At 54.0% G+C, this 19,011-nt stretch overlaps 4 protein-coding genes across 4 annotated transcripts; 2 read left to right on the top strand and 2 right to left on the bottom strand.

Moving 5' to 3' along the window:
• Positions 1 to 11,877: 11,877 nt before the first annotated feature.
• Positions 11,878 to 13,148, top strand: M406DRAFT_67918 (uncharacterized protein; the record flags this gene model as incomplete). The annotated part of the gene is made up of 4 exons (XM_040925108.1): positions 11,878 to 11,954; positions 12,067 to 12,233; positions 12,308 to 12,473; positions 12,593 to 13,148. The coding sequence occupies 4 exons, from the start codon at positions 11,878 to 11,880 to the stop codon at positions 13,146 to 13,148; spliced, it is 966 nt and encodes a 321-aa protein (XP_040776437.1).
• Positions 13,149 to 14,155: 1,007 nt separating this feature from the next.
• Positions 14,156 to 15,759, bottom strand: M406DRAFT_355930 (ribosomal protein S6e). The gene is made up of 5 exons (XM_040923299.1): positions 15,683 to 15,759; positions 15,456 to 15,534; positions 14,936 to 15,298; positions 14,613 to 14,780; positions 14,156 to 14,546 (listed from the first exon to the last, which is right to left on the bottom strand). Exons 1-5 carry the CDS (start codon positions 15,694 to 15,696, stop codon positions 14,448 to 14,450), a joined length of 723 nt encoding a protein of 240 aa, XP_040776436.1. The 5' UTR covers positions 15,697 to 15,759; the 3' UTR covers positions 14,156 to 14,447.
• Positions 15,760 to 16,219: 460 nt separating this feature from the next.
• M406DRAFT_329380 (uncharacterized protein) lies at positions 16,220 to 17,627 on the top strand (the record flags this gene model as incomplete). Its single annotated transcript, XM_040920420.1, has 2 exons — positions 16,220 to 16,408; positions 16,470 to 17,627. The coding sequence occupies 2 exons, from the start codon at positions 16,220 to 16,222 to the stop codon at positions 17,625 to 17,627; spliced, it is 1,347 nt and encodes a 448-aa protein (XP_040776435.1).
• A 470-nt stretch (positions 17,628 to 18,097) lies between these two features.
• Positions 18,098 to 18,487, bottom strand: M406DRAFT_29927 (uncharacterized protein; the record flags this gene model as incomplete). The annotated part of the gene is made up of 1 exon (XM_040919310.1): positions 18,098 to 18,487. A coding segment is annotated over one exon (390 nt), but the record flags the coding sequence as incomplete, so codon positions are not given.
• Positions 18,488 to 19,011: the final 524 nt, after the last annotated feature.

The following is a 19,011-nucleotide window of genomic DNA, read 5'->3' as shown; positions in this document are numbered from 1 at the left end:
ATGGCTTGCGGCTCAGCATCCTCAGATCCCTCGAAGGCTTGGCCTTCGTTCTCTGCAGCCTGTGCTGCTGCCTCAGCAGCTTCGCGTTCACGGCGTTCGCGTTCCTCCGCTTCTGCTCTATCCCGGGCTGCCTTCTCCTCCGCCTCTTGAGCTTCACGCGCTTTTCTCTCCTCTTCTAGCCGCTTCTGCCGATCTTCTTCCTCCTTGCGACGACGCTCAGTTTCCTCTGCTTTTGCCTTCTTCTCTTGCTCGGCAGCTTGCGGCGTAAGCGTTGCCCAGATGTATGTACTCAGCCGTGCTGCCTTTTCTGAGTAGGTGTGGCCGAAAACGACATGGGCCTCATCCAGCCACCGCTGATCAGTCGTCCCTGGCATGAAGGTAACGGCTTGCTGCGGTTCCTGGAACACGTCGCGACGAGCCTCGCTTCGTATGTGGTGGCTGTGTGAGACCCGAGAAGGTGCGCCTAATTCGAGGGTCTCTGCGCGGGTGCCATTGTTTTGCGTAATGTGAAGAGAAAAGCCACGGGGAGGAGTGATGCCTGGCGGCAAACTAGCCATCAGATCGTTCAAGATATGCATGGGGCTCTCGAAGTACGGTGGCATACCACTCCGCGCCACGAACGAGGGAGACTGCCGCGAGGGTGGTTCGCGTCCACTGCTGTTTCCACGACGGAGGAGAGGATTCAAACCGTCTTCTGGGCCAGCCGCAGGACCGGCGGGTCGTCCAGTCCGGAAATAGCTGCGGAAGTCTGTCGCAGGATCAGTATGGCGATTGCGAATAAGTCCCGATAGGAGGGCCCCCATTTCTTGCTCAAGAGCTCGGGCGTCGCGCCTGATTAGTTCAAGTTCCGTTTCACGAGTAGACATACCACTTAGTGGATCAGCCGTGCGAGGTCCCACAACAAAAGGTCCCAACGGGAAGGGGCGGTGGCGTCGCGGAGGTCCACGTTCCACGACGAGAGCATCCCAGCCGAGACCAGATGGCATGACGGGAGGAGGAACATCGTCTCCAGGACCTAAACCATCTACTTGTTAATAATAAGAAAGAAAGATGACGATCCCTGATGGCTCTACTTACGAGTGAAGTCATAGATGTAGTCGTCATCGACATCGATCTGCTCGTCTTCTTCGTCCTCATCTTCTGGGTACAGAGAAAACTTGAAGTCAGTGGATGGATGACCTGTCGGGAAATTGGGTGACCCGCGGTTCTGTCTTAACGAAGTCGTGCGCAGGGGAAACTTACCGTCATCCTCCTCCCCCTCATCATCATATCTGTCTGCACCAAAGCCGAAGGCTTCTTCAGCCAAGATGTGGTGGTGATGATGATGATGGTGGTGGTGGTGGGCCTCGAGTTCTTGACCATCCAGGAGGTCGTGTAAGGGGTGGACCTGCTCCCGCAACTCATCCAAATCTTGAACGCCATCGTCGTAGTCTTGGCCATCGTCCGCATCGTCCGCGTCGTCGTCTTCGTCGGTCTCACTCTCCCAGCCGGGTGCGCCATCATCGTCGATGGGATTGCCCTCCTCGTCAACGATCTCTATACGATCCTCGAGATCATCCATTTCTTCCGAGTGGCTGTCGTCATCGTCGTCTTCGTCGTCGTCTTCGCTGAGCTCATCGTCGTCGTCCATGTCCTCGTCATCATCCTCGTCATCCTCGTCGTCATCGTCCTCCATGATGACTTCAACGCCGACGGGGTGCCCGGGAAGACCTTCGATCTCACCCATTTCATCAAGCTCGTCATCCTCATCGCTGACATCCTCCTCGCCGTCCTGGGACATCTCGTCGCCGTAGTCCAGCTCATCGGGGTAGTCATCCTCGTAGTCCATCTCCTCATCTTCTAGCAAAGATGTCAGTCAGGATCATTGATCACAGACGCCATATCACTGCATAGGGTATAACTTACCATCCTCATCCGAATCGTCCTCGAAATCGTCTTCACGACCTGCCTCTAGCATGCCCAAGGCTGAATTACGATAAAGATCCGGAGTTTCCTCACGCTCATCATCTAAATCGGAGAGGGACGAGACAGACGCGATTTCATCCTCGAGACTATCCTGAGGACCAGAGGGTAGAAGGTTGGCTTGGCTGAGCGAGATGGCTGTGCTTGTCATGACCTGCAAAACCCGGAGAATATATTTGATTGTTCGCTTGACGCCAGGGAAAGTAAGATCAATGTCTGCGACGGACGCCGTGAGTGCTGGAAGGAAACCCTTCTCGTACATTAGGCGTTTGAGCTGTGCTGAGGGGTCAGAGGCTCGGGCGTTAGACGAATCGCGGTCTTTTTCGCCGATCATGCTGAGCATGAGCTCGGCTAGGGAGAGCAACTTCGCATATCTCACGTCGAAAGGCTCATGAGGTGTAGCGGCATCCTTGTAAGCACGAAGTATCATGTCCAAGACCCATTTACGCACGAACAAGAGGTCAGGGTCGTCTTCGTAGTCAAAACGGTCACGACTTCGGTCGACAGGCTTCTCAGTGGTTTTCGCAACTAAAGCCACAAGAACCTGGCGGGCCTGCTCGGATGTTGCAGCTTTCTTTTTCGCCGCCACGCTATCCAGCGGGGATGTGAGGCTGCTCATGCACAGGAGATCCTGAAGAAGATAGTTGAGAACGCTCGCTCGAGGCTTAACTGGAGTGTTGGCGAACAACGGGGCGTTGCGCTTGAAGTTGATAAACTCCATCTTGGTACGGGTGTAGCTTTGCAACAGCTCGGCCAAGCAATTGAGCAGGAAGCAACGGTACACAAAGATTGGGTGCTCCTCAGCTCGAAATGGCGCCTTTGAGCTTTTCTTGTCCTTGTCCTCGGTTTGATCATCGAGCGGCGAGTGTCCACCATTGGGTGTGCCAGGAGTGGCATCACCAGGAATGACTTGCTCTTCTTTAGCCACCTCTGACGACTCCTTGTCGACGACCTCTCGGTAGTTCAGTAGTTCGCAGAGGAGGAAGTGGACCACGCCGTCAGGGTTTTCGACAACGGGGCGCTTCGGCTCTACTGGGGAAGTTCTAGTCGCATCGACCATCTCCTTGTCCACATTTTCCGTTGTCTGTTTGACATCGTTGATAGAGAGTTCTTCGGTCAGAGCTTGGACAGCCGGCTCGACCGAGTCGCTCTCTGCTGAAGCTGATACAGTCGACTGCGCAGAAGGTTTAGGCGACCTATCCTTGAGCACCAAGCTAACCCCGCGGCCATTCGACCCCGCGTCGCCGGCTGCAACGAATCGCGTCAACTTGACCATTTCATTCGTGACCTCGATGAAGATCTCTGGGGAGCGGAGGGCGATGTGCGAAAGCTGACGCGTGTAAGATGCCACGTCGGTAGACCGGGACCCCCTCAGGCTTCCCTCGTAGAATTTTCGAATCTCGCTCCGCATAATTTGTCGCAGAGTATCGTCGTCTTCGATGATGTGGCGCAGAATGGTCATCACATTGCCAGAGATTGAGGTGTCCTTGAGACGAGTTGAGCCCAAGCCAGACAGCTGCTTCGCCATAACGAAGAGACGCTGTAGGTTTCTCTTATCCCCAACGATTTTGGCGATTGCGCGGCTTCGCGTCAGTATGACAAGTACCCGAAGGACGGCCACAGCTAAGCTCTCATTCTTGCCGATGCGTGGAAGTATATCCAGGGCAGAGTCAAGAATGATCATTTTTGCTTCCTCCTGAATGATGGGCTCTTTCGTCCGCAGGACGGGCACTTCAATGACCTCATTCTCGTCCCGAGGCGGAGACCATTTTTCCTCCACCGGTTGCGCATCTTCGGCGAGGAGCATTTCGAAGATCAGAAGTATGTGAGGAATCCAAGGCGGCAGTTCATCGGTGGAGTTGCCTGGCGGCACCTTGAGGAAGCCCAGATAGTCGGACACGTTGTCTTTCAGGGTTTTTACGGTGGTGGTGAAGAATTTCTCTGAGCTGTGAAGCATTAGGGACAACAAGTGTGCATATGCAGCGATATTCCGACCGTTGGATTGTTTCTCGTCATCATCGAGAGCAAAGGACATCAGAGCATTTGCAAGTGTCTCGCCCACGTCCTGACGGGCATCCTCAGACTCTTGGCGGTCGATACCCATTGCAACATGAATCAGTTCGGAGACCTCGAACACAGAGTCGGGATGCGCTCTGATCACGTCTAGACACTGATCGACAAGGTCTTTGCGCAGCTTGTCGCGCTCCGCATCGAGATCTTCTCTGCAAACAGGGGGTACATCACCAGCATCCGGGTCTTGTGTAGAAGCTGAAGCTGCCACTGATGGGGCGACGGCAGCAGCTGCCGGTGGTGATGCTGGTTCCGTATGGTCGGCATGGGAGTCCTCATCCATTGAATCGTTAGACTGGTGGTCCTCTTCAAGCACGTCATCTACTTGTTGCTGAAGCTCAACGTCGTCGTCGGCAACGTCGATGAGCTGTTCCCGTGCGAGGCCAGAGCTGCGCCCAGGAGAGGGTGCTCGACTGCCTGAGCGATTCTGTGGCAAGAAGGTCATGAAAATATCATCACGGGGTATAGGGTTTCGTCTTCCCGCAAGCCCCTTTTGGTGCAGTCTGCAGTATTCGTGTGCATACTCCTCTGTCCCAATGGAGCGATAGACTGCCTCACGTGCCAACGCGCGGTTGAACGACTCAGCGAGACGTAGCACTTGGCGTTCGTAGGTTGGCCAAGGGAAATGCGGAATCTCTCGCTTGAACATCGGCGGCACCCTTGTGGGCGGATCTCTTGGCGGGGCAGCGCTCTCTTGTTCACCCTGACATATTGCCTTCAAAATTCCAACAAGTCTGCCGACTGCATCCGTTGAGGCTTTTTCAACCAATGGTGACCGCCATAGTTCAGAGACCACAGGCAGCGCTGACATGCGTATCTCGACAATGAATTGACTCATAGTCAGGAAGTATTCTGGCTGCCCCCTCGAAGAAGCACGATTCGTCACGTTGAGGCTGTGAACAGACTCGGAAATGTTCTTTCCATTCAGGATCAGAGAGTACAGATCGAGGGTCTTCTGCAAGCCAACAGTCGCCACCTTGGCTGCGGAGGTGTGGCTCCCCTCGGTCTGGTCCCTGGTGAGCTCATCTGCGAAAAGTTTGACCATCTTGTTCAGAGTCTCGAGCCCTTGAAGCTGTTTGAAGGCATCAAGCACAGGGATAATGATGTGGGTGCCCGCACGATCGTCTCGCCGGGTAGGGTCGACAAGGATCTGGAAGATGACATGCAACAAGACGGTCCAGTATTTCAGATTCGCTAAAGTGGCTGGCTCGTCCAGGAAAGGCCGTACTTGACTGAGGACCGCTTCAGCCATGGCATCGGCAACCTGCATGTGATTTGCCCGAATGAAGTCGTCTCGTTCCCTGCGCGGCATAAGAGCCCTGCCCAAGGTCTGAAGGAAGGAGTACGCGCTGGGCTTGAAGTGATGCAGCAGCATGCGGATCGCTTTATAATTTTGGTACTGCGAGGTTGACGGTTCCTGTGCGCTGGCTTGGGCTGGGTCTGTGTATGCGGTATCCTTATCAAGGCCTGTCTGGCCAAGCAGTTGTGACAGCAATGTCTCCTGCTCGTCTGCCACGGTGTCGTTCGCCGTGTCAAACCGTGGCTTCCCTGATTTAGACGTCCACTCTTGCGGAACGAGCTCAATCAAGGACATTTCTTCCAAGAGGACGGCGCGAAACAAGGGTGCTAGGGAACTGATCACCTTGAGGAAGTAGTCATACACGTTGACAGGTGGAAGAGTAACCGGTTGTCTGCCGGTAGCAAAGCAATTGTTCAGAGTCTTGAGCAGATTTTGAACACGCAGCAGCGACTTGACGACAGCTGTGCCTCTATTTACCTCGACGGTGAATTCGTCATTGCTGTGAGCTCTGGACTCCGCGAGAGAAGTGTCGGGTTCCACGAATGACCGGAAGAACGAGTCAGATGTTGGTTTGGACACCAGAGGATCCAGGGATTCGATTGCATCTTGCAACCGGACCAATATCGATGGAAGGCCAATGGCAGGTGCACTATCGATCACCGTCGCCACCACTTGCTGTAGCGTTCTCGAGGTAGGGGAATTGACAAAATTGTGTGGCAAGCTCGGCAATTCCAAGAGGTCCAGGAGGTAGTTGATCCCGCCGTTCTTCGTCAGCAGCTCTCGGAGCGCAGTGTTACTCACGTAGGATTGCAGGAACTGTGACAGAGCAGACATGTAAGGTGTGATGTTGTCGGGCAGCTTGGGCGAGCTCTCAGGAGGGCTGCGGGCGAGGGCTGAGGGTTGCTCAAGTGGCGGCGCCACGTCCGTCATTTCGACGTCCCCGAGTGAGCCCCCCAACTCCTTGTCATTCCCTGGCTCCGATATTCCAGAGTCGGGCACCAGAAGCTTTGCGCCCCACCCATCAGATGTTGCTGCTGCCTTCGATTTTCCCAGATATAAGACCCGAGCAATCATATCAATGACAGCATTTGCAATAGTCTGCCGCAAAGCGGGGTGGTGCCTCGCAAGCTCATCGATCTGCAAGCCAATGTTGTAAGGGATATCTTGGTCGAGATGCATGATTCGAACGTGTTCTGGGCTCTCAAAGATCTCCAGGACACTCTCGAGAACTCGAGAGGCCACGACGAGCTTCATTCCTATCGAGTGGTTCAGACTAACGGCGTTGATAACAGGAATTATGACGCCTATAGCCTCTGACGAGGGTAGCACACCCGGAGCAAGAGGGCCAGGACGCGAGGCTCGGAGTGTCTCCTCGTCTGGGGGGTGAGAGCGGGTGTCGGGCTCAAGAACGACTGGCTCGTCGGTGGGGGGTCCACTCTCACTAGAAGGCTCGCCTTCTCTGCGCTCAGTAGTGGATTCTGAAGGGAGGCTTCGGCCCGTAAGGGACTCAAGTAGACTCTTGACCATACCGGTCTCAGAGATTGCCGCGAAGCTCGTCGGGTCATTGTTGATAAAATCCGTAAGGAGGCTGATCGAGTTTGTCCACACAACAGACCCGAAGGCCTTGGTGTTTTCCATTATCGTTCGTAAACTAGCGAGCAGCCTCGAGTTATCAACCAGGTTTCTCAGCAGGCGCTCAGTGTTTCCACCGTGGGAAAAACTGGGACTCATTATGTGATGAATCAGCTTCAAAAGCCACTTCAAAGTTTGCTGCTGGTAGAAGGGGATCTCGTAGTCGACAACACTGGAATAAAGATCAGATGGCGTGCCCTCGCCGCTCTCCGCTAGGCTCTTAGCAGAGGACGTCGTGTGGATCATAAGCTTCGCAGCATTCGCAAGGCCGCTGGCGCTCGTGAAAGCCTGGAAGGCGGCTGGGCCAAAGGTGATAATCAAGGTGTCGATGTACGTAACAGCAACGCTGTGCCAACGGTCCGCGAGCGGGGTGCGCATGTTGATTATATCAACGAGAACATCCACAAACCCGGCAGACATGAGTTCTGGCCCGATCCTGGCGTTCAGGGCGAGATACAGCGCAAGGGAGAATAGGCTTCCCCGCCAATCATCCATCTCTACCGACTGTTGATCGGACTGCTCGGCGTTCTCTTTCATCTCCACAACAGCCTTGCGGATAACGTAGAGCAACACACCATGATTAACGGTGGCATTCAGGGCCGAGATCACATCCTGATATTTGGCACCGAACTGAGCGATACCTTCCAATAGCGAAAGGATGATGGTCTGCAACCAGCGGGGGGCGGGGGGCTGGCCTGCTACAGAAGGGTGGACGAGCTCGACCAGCTGGTAGACGAGATGATACCGCCGAGGTTCGTCATTGTCCTGTTTGACGACCTGTTCGAGAAAGACAGACTCAGAATGGATGTAGGCCAAGTTCGCAACGGCCAGCAGGCGCACGGCGAGTGCCTGCTGACGGGCCTCAGGGCCACCGATCAAGGCTTTGCATAATCGCGAACGGTTGAGGACCTCGTACTTGGAAACACCCGGCATGTCTTCCGGCGTGCGCTTCTGGAGTTCGTGGATCGGCGTGGACGCGACCACACTCTGCGGTATTTCAAAGGATCGCTGGCTTGAGCCTGAAGGAACCTCGTCGCTCGTGTTCGGTGTCCGGTGTGCCGGCGAGGGGCTATCATCAGCACTTTGAGTGGCTCTGGCGCTACGCGGGGTTGTCTGCTGAGCGCCCATGGTAGAACTACGACGCAGTGGTGTGGGTGTATTGGGAGCTGAGGTGCCGGGCCTGTCAAAAGTGAGCTGCGGGGCGGCCTCGCCAGCCTCGTTCTTGGGATAGTAGACGACCTTGAGATCACCCCAGCTCTTCCAGCGGGCCTCGGAAGCCTTATCTGCGGAGATGACGGAGCCGAGGTCGTTGGCAATCAAGGACGCCGCGCCTGCAGAACCCGTCGACGGGACCTTCTCTTTGTCCTTACCCTTGCCGGTAGAGGTTTGGGTTGTGTGCACTGTAGAGTCGCTTAGGGAGATGATGGGGGTCTTCACAAAGGGCTGGGCGATCTGTTGGACGCGAGCGAGCTCGATGTTGTAGTGGTTGGCGAGCAAGGCGTTGCTGAACTGACGGTTGGGCTGGCTCATGCGCTTTACAGAGGCCTGGTAGCGCTGGGCGAGCTCCAGGCCAACTTCGAGAGTGGCGTGCACCACAGAGAGGTCGGTGCTGTGAAGAAGATCATTGAGATGGAGACTGCTGGCGTAGATGCTCCGGTTGCCACAACGGCTCAGGAGGCGCCTGGTGAACTGGAGGATGACGTTGACGAGCTGCACGTCGCCATCGTCCCTGTAGGCGAGTGCCCTCAGCTTCTCCTGGTCCCACTCATCGGCGCCATATTGTTCGACGCGCGGCTGGCTGCCCAGTAGCAGTTCGCAGCCGAACGCACGCGTCTGTGGGCCCTCATTGAGGCGGTAGAGCTTGATGAAGCATTCCAATATGTTGTCGAACCTGTTCAGCAGGGGAATCCAGTGGTACAGGTCTCCACGTGGCAACGGCCACTTCGCGATAGGAAAGGTGTCAAGGCGTTGTGGGAGCAGCGGGAGGGGCACGGCGGCAGCAGTTTGCACGAAGTCCTTCAGCCAGGGCGACTATGCCTAGGGTCAGCTTTGGTCCTCGGCGTGGTGGGGCAGAGCGGACAGGATACGGTGACATACCAGAGTCTCTCTGTGCTTGGGCTGCATGGTCTTGGTGATCTTCCCCATCCTGGCAGCGGGAGCGGCAGAGCCGCAGAATAGTATGCTCCCCCTCCACTACCTGATGACGTCTGTCCCGGAGGACAGCCTGACGAGACAACGGAGCGCCGTGCGTGGAGTCAATCAGATGGTGTTCCTGTTGACAGATGACCGGGTGAGGTTCAAGATGAGGTCACACTCGACGGCTGGGTCGCGAGGCGGGGCAGCGGGCCTGCTTTTTCGGTTTTGAGGGGTGGGGGGGCTGTGCGTGTGGTTGAGGAGGGCGCTGGTCGACTTGAGAAAACGAAACCTTCCAGGTTCAGCCGCGGCGTGTGCAGGTTGCCTTGGCTTGGTCTGAGGGCTTAATTTCTCTTGTGGAAGGAAGCTGAAGGGTGCAGGATCAGCTTTGAGAGGAAAGGAGAGGGTGTGTGTGTCGATCGCGGCCTGTGAGAAATGGGAGTGATGGAGGGAAGAAAGCCAGTCGCGATTTTGATCTTGCGGAGGTTGAAGTCCAAAACTCAAGGCAGCTACGGTAGGTAGATTTTTGGGGAAGGCTTGTCCAAGGCATTTGCGTCAGTGGTTCCAGGCTGTGGCCCGAGCTCCAGGCGGCTCCTCTCTGGGAAGGCTATTATTACAGCAGCTGCATGGACCACCGTAGAAGGCTAAAGGCTACAAAAGTTTGTGGAACCCCCCTGTACTTGGGGTTTTACGGTGTCGAAATCCACTTTCTCTTTTTCTGTTCTTTTCTCTCTCTTGTTCTTTTTCCACCTCCTTGCCATAGCCGATGGCTCCATCACTCCGCCGAAGGACGATTACCAATATCAAGGATGCGTACGGTGCAGTACTGTGCAGGCAAAACTGTCAGCCTGTGTATTTCAAATGGCCAGCATCACATGTCATCCTCACGACTAGTCCCTTATCAGATTGATTCAGTCCTGTACCATAAGTATATTCCGGAGTGTTTGTTTATATATACTAGCTCTAAGTGAAGGAACACCACACAATGAATGGGGGGGCGGGGGTCGATGGTGGAGAGTCTTGCTCTGCAGGCAATAAAACTTGGTCAGACAACAGATATGCAACATCTACACGGTATTACAGACTCGGCCGGTCTCATGAATGTTCTCAAGGCTCTTCTTCCATAATCACCATTTTCATATCAAGTCGAGATGGCCGAAAGAGCCCTTTTGAGCTCCAGGCTCTAGTCTGGGATTGTACCCAGATTGTCGGGAAGTTAAAATGCTCGAATAATGAAATCTACTGGCTTGGTTCATCCTAACCTCATCATTGCTGTGGTGCATGTCTCAAATCATTAAAGCCGGATCTTGGAGCCGGTACGGCACCGGTCCAAAGTGAGAATCGGCACTCATCTCCGGTCTCCACAAGAACCGGAATGATCCGAAGTCAACCGGTTCTAGCACCCATTTTGTTTTGATCTTCTTCTTTTCCTATGCATCTTTCTCCTACAACCTCTCTTGCTTTTATTCACGTGCACATATATGAATAGCACTGGTATCAACTATCCATGGCACATTTTCTAGGTCCATGAGTCCTTACGATCTAGCAGGCACGGAGATCTGTGAAGTGGCTGCTCCAGGTATAATACAATGTGGCAGCCCAAAACGCCCCAGTTTTCCATTGTACATCCATCTTCCAGAGCTTACTTTTGTTGCTGACAAAATAACAAGCCAAAGGCGACTCAGAAGTAAGAACTTGGTCACATGCTAGATATCAAGCACACAGTACTGGCTCACATATATTCATTGCAAGGCTGAGATCATGAGCTTTGATCCCACAGGGACGGTCCAGTTGTGAAGAGTGCTTCGATAAAGTTGCTATACCACAGGATTGCAAACCCCTCTGACGCTGCACACCATGTCTGTCTAGCTTCTACTATCAGCAAGAGGCGTATGAAGAAAGTGCAGATTCAAATCTACTTGCTTGGATGAATGCTTCCACCAAAGGCAACACAACCAAATTGGAGTGCATTTCCAAGTCATTTAAATGGTAGCATTGTGTACTGGTCTCCATCATGCATGGGCTTAAACTCTTCGAGACGGAATGGTGACTCCACAATGTAGTGGTCCACGCGCCATCCCTGTCTAATCTTTTTTTCTTTCTCTCCCCTCCCCTCTAAGAGCGGACGGCAGAAACTTCGTCTCTTCTAGCCCGAGGCATTTGGTGAACGAGAACAGTGACCGCTTTGACGCCGCCTTTGGAAAAAATAAATAAATCGGGCCATCAACTTGCCTTTACGTCCCACCATAGCACTACCACCACTACTGCTATTTCAACTACACCTCAGGCTTATTCGCAGCATCTAGACGAGACACCTTCGATTTCACATATTATAATAATCAGACCCAGCCACAAGGCCCTTCTTTTTTTTCTTTCTTTTCGTTGTTGTTGTTGCTTCGACGTATTCAGTATCTGCAAAAGAGGTTTCTTCAAACTCACAAAGCCTGTCTGTCTGTCTGTCTGCCTGCCTGCCCCTCACGTGCGAGCCCTATAGACCAACCAGACGAGCTCGCGCGCTTACCCTCGTCTGCCACCCGCAGCAGCCAGCGAGAGGAGCAGAACAGCACGGCAAATTGCCCCTCCTCGCGAGCCAACCGCCCATCCATACGAGCAGCAACCCCGCGCTAAAAAGTCCCAAACCCAGCGTGCCACGCCTACCTAGGCCGTGTACGACCGGTCTAAGGTGTGCCCCATACCTACCAACTGGCCCGAGGGAGCTGCATTCACTTCGCGAGGGGGGAAAAAAAGTCAAGGAAGCCCTCCTTTCTTTCTCGTTCATCATGTCCACCATGTCGAACGAGATCAAACTCCTTAGTGGGAACTCCCACCCCATGCTGGCCCAGCTGGTCGCCAACCGGTCAGTACTTGCCCATCTGCCAGATTCCCCTCCTCCTACCTATTCCCCCCCCCCCCCCGAGACATGGCGCGCGGGACTCTGACATACAGGTGGAATGGGCCGTAACCCATAGGCTGGGGATAGAGATCGCAAAGACAATGAGTCTGAATTACTCGAATCAGGAGACCAGCGTGACGGTCGGCGAGTCCGTGCGGGACGAGGACGTCTTCATCATCCAATCCACAGCTCCCGGCGATATCAATGACGGTCTGATGGAGCTCCTGATCATGATACATGCTTGTACGTACGAGCACTGGTTCTACGGCAGAGAGGAGGGAGACGAGGTGACTGATACAACGGCGAACAATTTCTAGGCCGGACAGCATCCGCACGGCGCATCACGGCCGTGATACCCAACTTTCCCTACGCGCGACAGGACAAAAAGGACAAGAGCCGGGCCCCCATCAGCGCCAGGCTGATTGCTAACATGCTCACCACCGCTGGTTGCAACCATGTCATCACCATGGATCTACATGCATCGTATGTAGCACACACAAGAGAACCCCACCCCCCCTTCTCTTTCGGCCGACGAACAGGATACCAGCTAGATTCTTCACCCTCCATACTAACGGTTTCCATTTTCTTTTTCCTACCTGCAGACAGATCCAAGGCTTCTTCAACGTCCCAGTCGACAACCTTTACGCTGAGCCCTCCGTCCTGCGCTGGATTCAGGAGAACCTCTCCGTCAAGGACTGCGTGATCGTTTCCCCCGACGCCGGCGGCGCCAAGCGCGCAACCTCCCTCGCCGACCGCCTTGACCTCCCCTTCGCCCTGATTCACAAGGAGCGGCCCCGTCCCAACGAGGTCGGCCGCATGGTCCTCGTCGGCAACGTCGTCGACAAGGTGTGCATCCTGGTGGACGACATGGCTGACACCTGCGGCACGCTCGCAAAAGCCGCTGCCGTGGTCAAGGAGAACGGCGCCCGCGAGGTCGTCGCCATCGTCACCCACGGCATCCTGAGCGGGCCCGCCATTGATAACATCAACAAGAGCGCCCTGTCCCAGGTTGTCGTCACCAATACCGTGCCACTCGGCGACAAGCTCGAGCGCTGCCCGAAGCTCAAGGTCATGGACGTCAGCGGCACGCTTGCCGAGTCGATCCGTCGGACGCACAACGGCGAGAGTGTGAGCTATCTGTTCACGCACGTTTTCTAAACATGGGGCTCCTTGCAGGATATGGGAGAAAAGGAGGGGGGGGGGGGGGGAGGAGGGGAAGAAAATTGCAGGTCAGGAGTCATCTGGGGTTTTGTCTTTTTTCTTTCTTTTTTCTTTGCACTTCTGGGTAGACGGATGGTCTGGGTATGTCTGCAAAGTCTAGAAGGTGGCAAGGAAAAATTTGACAGGGGCAACATGATGTCTGTCCTCCATCAATGGAGTTGATGTGTTCTTTTGGACAGTACTATTGGGTGTCTCACGATGGAACGCTCGCTGCTTTGTACGAGCATCCACGGGACAAATTCCATCAACCCCGCAGACGTTATGACCTCAGCGAGGCAAAAGGTCCATTGGGCCATGTCTTCCTGTATGTCTGTACTACTTTAGTCCCTCAGCAAGCAAGGTCGTTTCTTCAGGATTGTCCATTCTGCCAATACGTGACGAATTGCATCCTGGCCGCGGTGAATGTAGATCTTGGGAGATGCCTACAAGCCCCGAGCTGTGGAGCAAGACATTCAGCAATATCATGACAACGAAAGACAAGTTGAAACTGAAGAAGAACAATGACCACGAAGTCATATGCTGCTATCAACGCAAAAAGTGACAAGACATTGAATGGGTTTCTTGAAGTCTGCCGGACTATCATGGGGTGGGTCTCCAGACATACATACGGCAATCAAAACGTGCAAGAATCGTGCCTGCCATAACTGGAATGTTGACACAGCATCCATCCTATATGTGAGTCGTGGCCAATGCCATAGTGTCAATATACAATAATTGGATCGAGGGCGGGACTACCAAACCTGGTGAGAATTCACAGCATGTAAGTACGCGGTCTGCTCCTAGGCATATCTGATTACCCAGTGCACGCCCGGTCGTGGTTGGGGTTCAGAAAGCCCACACGGGCCACTTCATCAGTAAAAGAATCAGACCATCTCCCAGTAGCAGGCGAGTCTTAATATTGTAGAGCAATGATGGCTAGAAATCACGACAGAGACCTAAAGCTTCGGACAGTGAACATTGAGTTGTTGTCAAGATAAAAAGCGCTATACGCCGCGTAGAGCAGGCACAAGAATCAAGACTTGCAACACTCCAGTTTGTGGAGCAGTAATTGATCACTTGTCCCAAAACGCCTTTCATATATGGAGGTATCGATCATTGTGTAGCATCTGTTTTGGAGTCTTCGTCCATATCAAGCCAAGAGATAACTCTCCCACTTTTTGTTTGCCGAACCAGCCATCATATCCCTAAACCGTATCCGAATCACAAGAGACGTACCCGTTTCCGAGCGCCAAACACCTAAGCCTTGTGCATGGAAGAAGCGCGGCGCTTGCGGGCATCGGCCTTGGTGGCCTTGGCCTCGGCAACACGCTTGGCGAGGATCTGGGCGTACTCGTTCTGCGCAGTTGTGTTAGCCGGGCGGTTCTCATAGATATAAAATCAAGGGGTCAAAGATAAACATACGGCCTCGTCCTTGACCTTCTCGGCCTGGCGGCGCTTGAGTGCGATGCGGTGGCGCTTGTGCTGCAGGCGCTGGGGGGTGACCAGGCGCTGGATCTTGGGGGCCTTGGTGTATGGCTTGGCGCCCTCCTTCTTGGGCTGGACCTCGCGGCGGATCACGTACTTGCGGACCTATATCCCGGGGGAAAACAGAGAAAATTATTAGCCCTGAGATTCTCGATGTTGAATCTCATTCCTCTCACTCTCTACCCGAACTGCTTGATTTCCAACACCGCAGCCATCGGGTAGGCGAAGACGGAACTGTATGTGGTGTGGGAAAAACATACATCGTCCTCCTTGGTGAGGCCGAAGAACTTGCGGATCTTGGTGGCGCGCTTGGGACCGAGGCGCTTGGGGTGGACGACGTCGGTGAGGCCAGGGATGTCCTGCTCGCCCTGCTTGACGATAGCAAGAGCGAGGACGGACAGGTCCATAGCGACGATGCAGCCGCGGACGGACTTGCGCTTGCGCTCGCCAGTGCGGCGGGGGCGGTAGCAGGAGTGGCCGTCGGAGAGGAGGAGGCGGACACGGGTAGGGTGCATGACACCCTGCTTCATGGGGAAGCCCTGCTTGTCGTTACCGCCGGTGATGCGGAAGATGTAGCCCTTCCACTCATCACCAAGGGAGTCGGCGGGGACCTCCTGGCCCATCTAGAAGGTATTGTTAGCCCGTTTTCCAAGCTCTTGTGCTGCTCGAGAAACCACTGCATGATCATTCGTGTTGCAGTGATACGTTGTGTATATTGGGCAAGCGTATCGATCGCGATCGTCGCATGGTGGCTCGACTGAAAGGGGCGACAAAACGTACGCGCTTCTCCATGAAGATGCGGAGCTTGCGCTCATCTTCAATGTCGATGAGCTTTTGGCTACCGTTAGCCGGGTAAGAGCTGTGGCACGGATTCAAAGGTCAGCATGCTGCACGTTTCGCTGTATACGATCAAGGTCCCACGAAGGCGATTTGCAGGTCGACATGCAAAACTTCGAAGACTATTGAAGAGGGCTACCGAGAAAATCGACAGGAGCTGTCAGACGTACATGTTCAACTTCATTTTGTCGGGCTCTCAGTCGAGAATCGTGGACTGAAAGAATGAAGTCGTGGAAGTTGGTGATGGGGAATGGCTTCGAAGTTCGAAAAGCAGGAGGGCAGGTCGACAGGAAGGTCAATTGGACAGCCAAAAACCAATTTTCTGTGCGAAGGGCTAATTTTTGCGTCCGTGCGTCCGCGCTAGTCCATACCTGATCTTAGTGGCTCGCCAAATGCTTGGTGGGGCATTCTGAACCCAGACTTCCCAAAAGGGTCGCGATGAAAATCCCCATGTAAAATGACTATGACCCTCCTCGAATCCAGAGTGAGCATCAGTACTTTAGTCTCTCTTGCCCACATTCATATCCTGTCTACTCGAAAAGCCCGACTTGGTAGTTCCAATTTACAACGGCTGCCAGTAGAGACCGGCTTCAAGCTCATTTTCTCATATCACACCTGGCATCGAGCCGACCGATACGACAGGCGCTCATTTTATTCTTTCTTTTTTCCCTCTTCTTCCTAGGGCAAACAACAACTACGCTTAGAAAATGGAGGACGATAGAGCTCAGGTGGATCTGGGCATTGCTGCGGATATTGAGCATCAAGAAGCACCCACACAAGCCGTCAGGCAGCCAAAGAAGAGATTTGTGGGCAGGCGGACAGCAGCACAGACGGCCGCCACCAAGAACGGAGACGGCTCTGCGTCCATCGAAGATGCCGGGGCCATTCAGGGTAGAGTCACTCGTTCACAGCATGCTGAGATAGAAGGATTTAATGACAAGTTTGTTAGTGGCCCAGCCAAGAAGAGCACCTCGTCTTCTAAATCAGGTGCCCCCAGAGATCCTTGACAACCCCGAACTCAAATCTGCCATGTCCCTCCTGCCGGCGAATTACTCATTTGAGATCCCTAAGACCATCCACCGCATCCGGACTCTTGGGTCCAAGAAGGTCGCCCTCCAGATGCCTGAGGGCCTTCTCATGTTCGCAACCACTATTTCCGACATCCTTCAGCAGTTCTGCCCTGGCATCGAGACCCTCATCATGGGCGATGTCACTTATGGGGCGTGCTGCATCGACGACTACACCGCTCGTGCCATGGGCTGTGACCTGCTTGTTCATTATGCGCACTCGTGTCTGATATCAGTCGATGTCACAAAGATCAAAACGCTCTATGTCTTTGTCGACATCAGCATCGACACGGCACACCTGTTGGCATCCCTGGAGAGGAATTTTACCCCAGGGAAGACAATTGCCATGGTCGGCACCATTCAATTCAACGCGACGATCCATGGAGTGCGATCTGCCCTGACCAAAGCTGGGTTCAAAGTCATCGTTCCGCAGATTGCTCCTTTGTCGAAAGGCGAGATCTTGGGCTGTACTAGTCCCGACCTCACTAGATACGCCGAGGACGGGCCTGTTGACCTTATTCTCTACCTTGGCGATGGCCGGTTCCATCTAGAGAGTATCATGATCCACAACCCTGAGATACCAGCCTATAGATACGACCCTTACTCACGGAAGCTTACACATGAGACATACGGACATGAGGAAATGCAGGACCTGCGGCGACAGGCGATCACCACGGCCAAGTCAGCAAAGAAGTGGGGCCTGATACTTGGATCACTGGGACGGCAGGGCAACCCAAACACGATGTCACTGATCGAACAGAAACTCACACAGCTGGGAATTCCATGGGTTAATCTTCTCCTGAGCGAGATCTTCCCAGGGAAGCTGGCAACGATGGGCGACGTGGAGTGCTGGGTGCAGGTCGCCTGTCCACGGCTGAGCATCGATTGGGGGTATGCGTTCCCCAGGCCCCTGCTGACGCCATATGAAGCCCTCATTGCGCTGGGGGAGAAGGAAGATTGGGGAAAGGGTGTGTATCCGATGGACTACTATGGTAAAGATGGCCTAGGAAGAGTGAAGCCTGCGAAGCTGGCAGTAGAAGCAGCATAGTAGCCGTGTCAGCACTCAACTTCATCCCCGATTTCTGGAGAGGCAATTTCGTTGTCGCATGGCCCCTTCTGGCAGCAGGCATAGTGCGCTGAATTCAATATTGAAATGTGGCTTGACTCAATCCTGTTGTCCATACAGTGTCAAAGCTGTGAAGAGCACAACCGTGCCTGTTCTAGACATCTTACAATTTCCAGCATTCGTCTGAGGCATGTCCACTCAAGGCCCCGTATGTAGACCCACTGATTCCATCATCCAGCTTTCATCAGTCTGGATACGACAAATCCCTTGCCTGAGCCATTCCCTTCTCTTCGTGATCAACTGTAGCTGCGCAGCTGCCTATAGCCCGCAACATACCCACCACAAACAGACTGACTGTTCTTGAGATGCAAGTCCGCCAACCTCAGCAGCCTTAACTCTGCGACCCCCGCCCCCGCAATACACTCATGCACCCGCGCCCTTCATCCCGTTCCGACGGGCTCAGGTCTCGACGAGAACACAATCTTATACTTCACAATCTCAGCAAACTCCAGTGCTTCCTCATCTCCCTCCCGCCGCCTCACTACCCCGATCGCCCGCGGCAGCTTCTTCACCTCGCCCGTCAGTCTCTGGTGCTGCCCAACAAAGAGATGGACTCGCTTCATCCAGGCGGTACTGGATGGGTCAAATGTGACCGAGTCGGGCTTGTAGTCTGGGAACTCGACACGACCGATGCTGATGGAATCCACTGCGGGCGATGACGCGTCGGCGGCCGGATCTTCGGGGGCGGGAAGGTTGATTGTCCCCTGGAGCTCGAGGAGGGCGAGGCCTGTTGGCGTGTGCAGGAGGTCCGGGAGGGAATTGGCTGATGATGTGGTTGATGCGGGCGTCCTGGTCGTCGTTGTTGGTGAGGGTTTCGGGTAAAGTGTTATGGACGTTGGTGATTGCTGCTGAGCCATGGTTGCTCAAGTAGGTGTAGTGAGTGGGTGAAGTGTGACGATGAGATGAATGATTATGGCGACCCGCCAATGAATTGTCTGTGTCGCGTCAAATTGGGGGCGCCTTCAGTTTGTGGCGTGTGGGTGCGTTTGCAATTTGGTGAAATATTGCGTTTGTGAGCGTGCTGTTCGATGCGGCTGGTTGAAGTTGGTTATGTTGAGAAGAAAAACGTATATCAATTGAGAAGCAGGAAAGTTTGCGACCCACGATGCATGTTGCATGAAGCTCATAGCAAGTCAACCTTAGCGGCAACTTGCCAGAAATGGCAGGCTACCAACGACATCACCACAACTACCTCGAGAATCGGATTAGGACTAGAGTCTTGAACACAGAAGAAACCAGAACAAGACAGAAACCAATTGAAGAAATTTCCACAATGAATTTTTTTTGCAAGGAAGAAAGACAAGGG

The sequence above is a fragment of the Cryphonectria parasitica genome (assembly GCF_011745365.1).
Source record: "Cryphonectria parasitica EP155 unplaced genomic scaffold M406scaffold_4, whole genome shotgun sequence".
In the NCBI taxonomy this organism is placed as follows: domain Eukaryota; kingdom Fungi; phylum Ascomycota; class Sordariomycetes; order Diaporthales; family Cryphonectriaceae; genus Cryphonectria; species Cryphonectria parasitica.
Note: the sequence above shows the minus strand (reverse complement) of the source record. Positions and strands in the feature narration are given on the sequence as shown.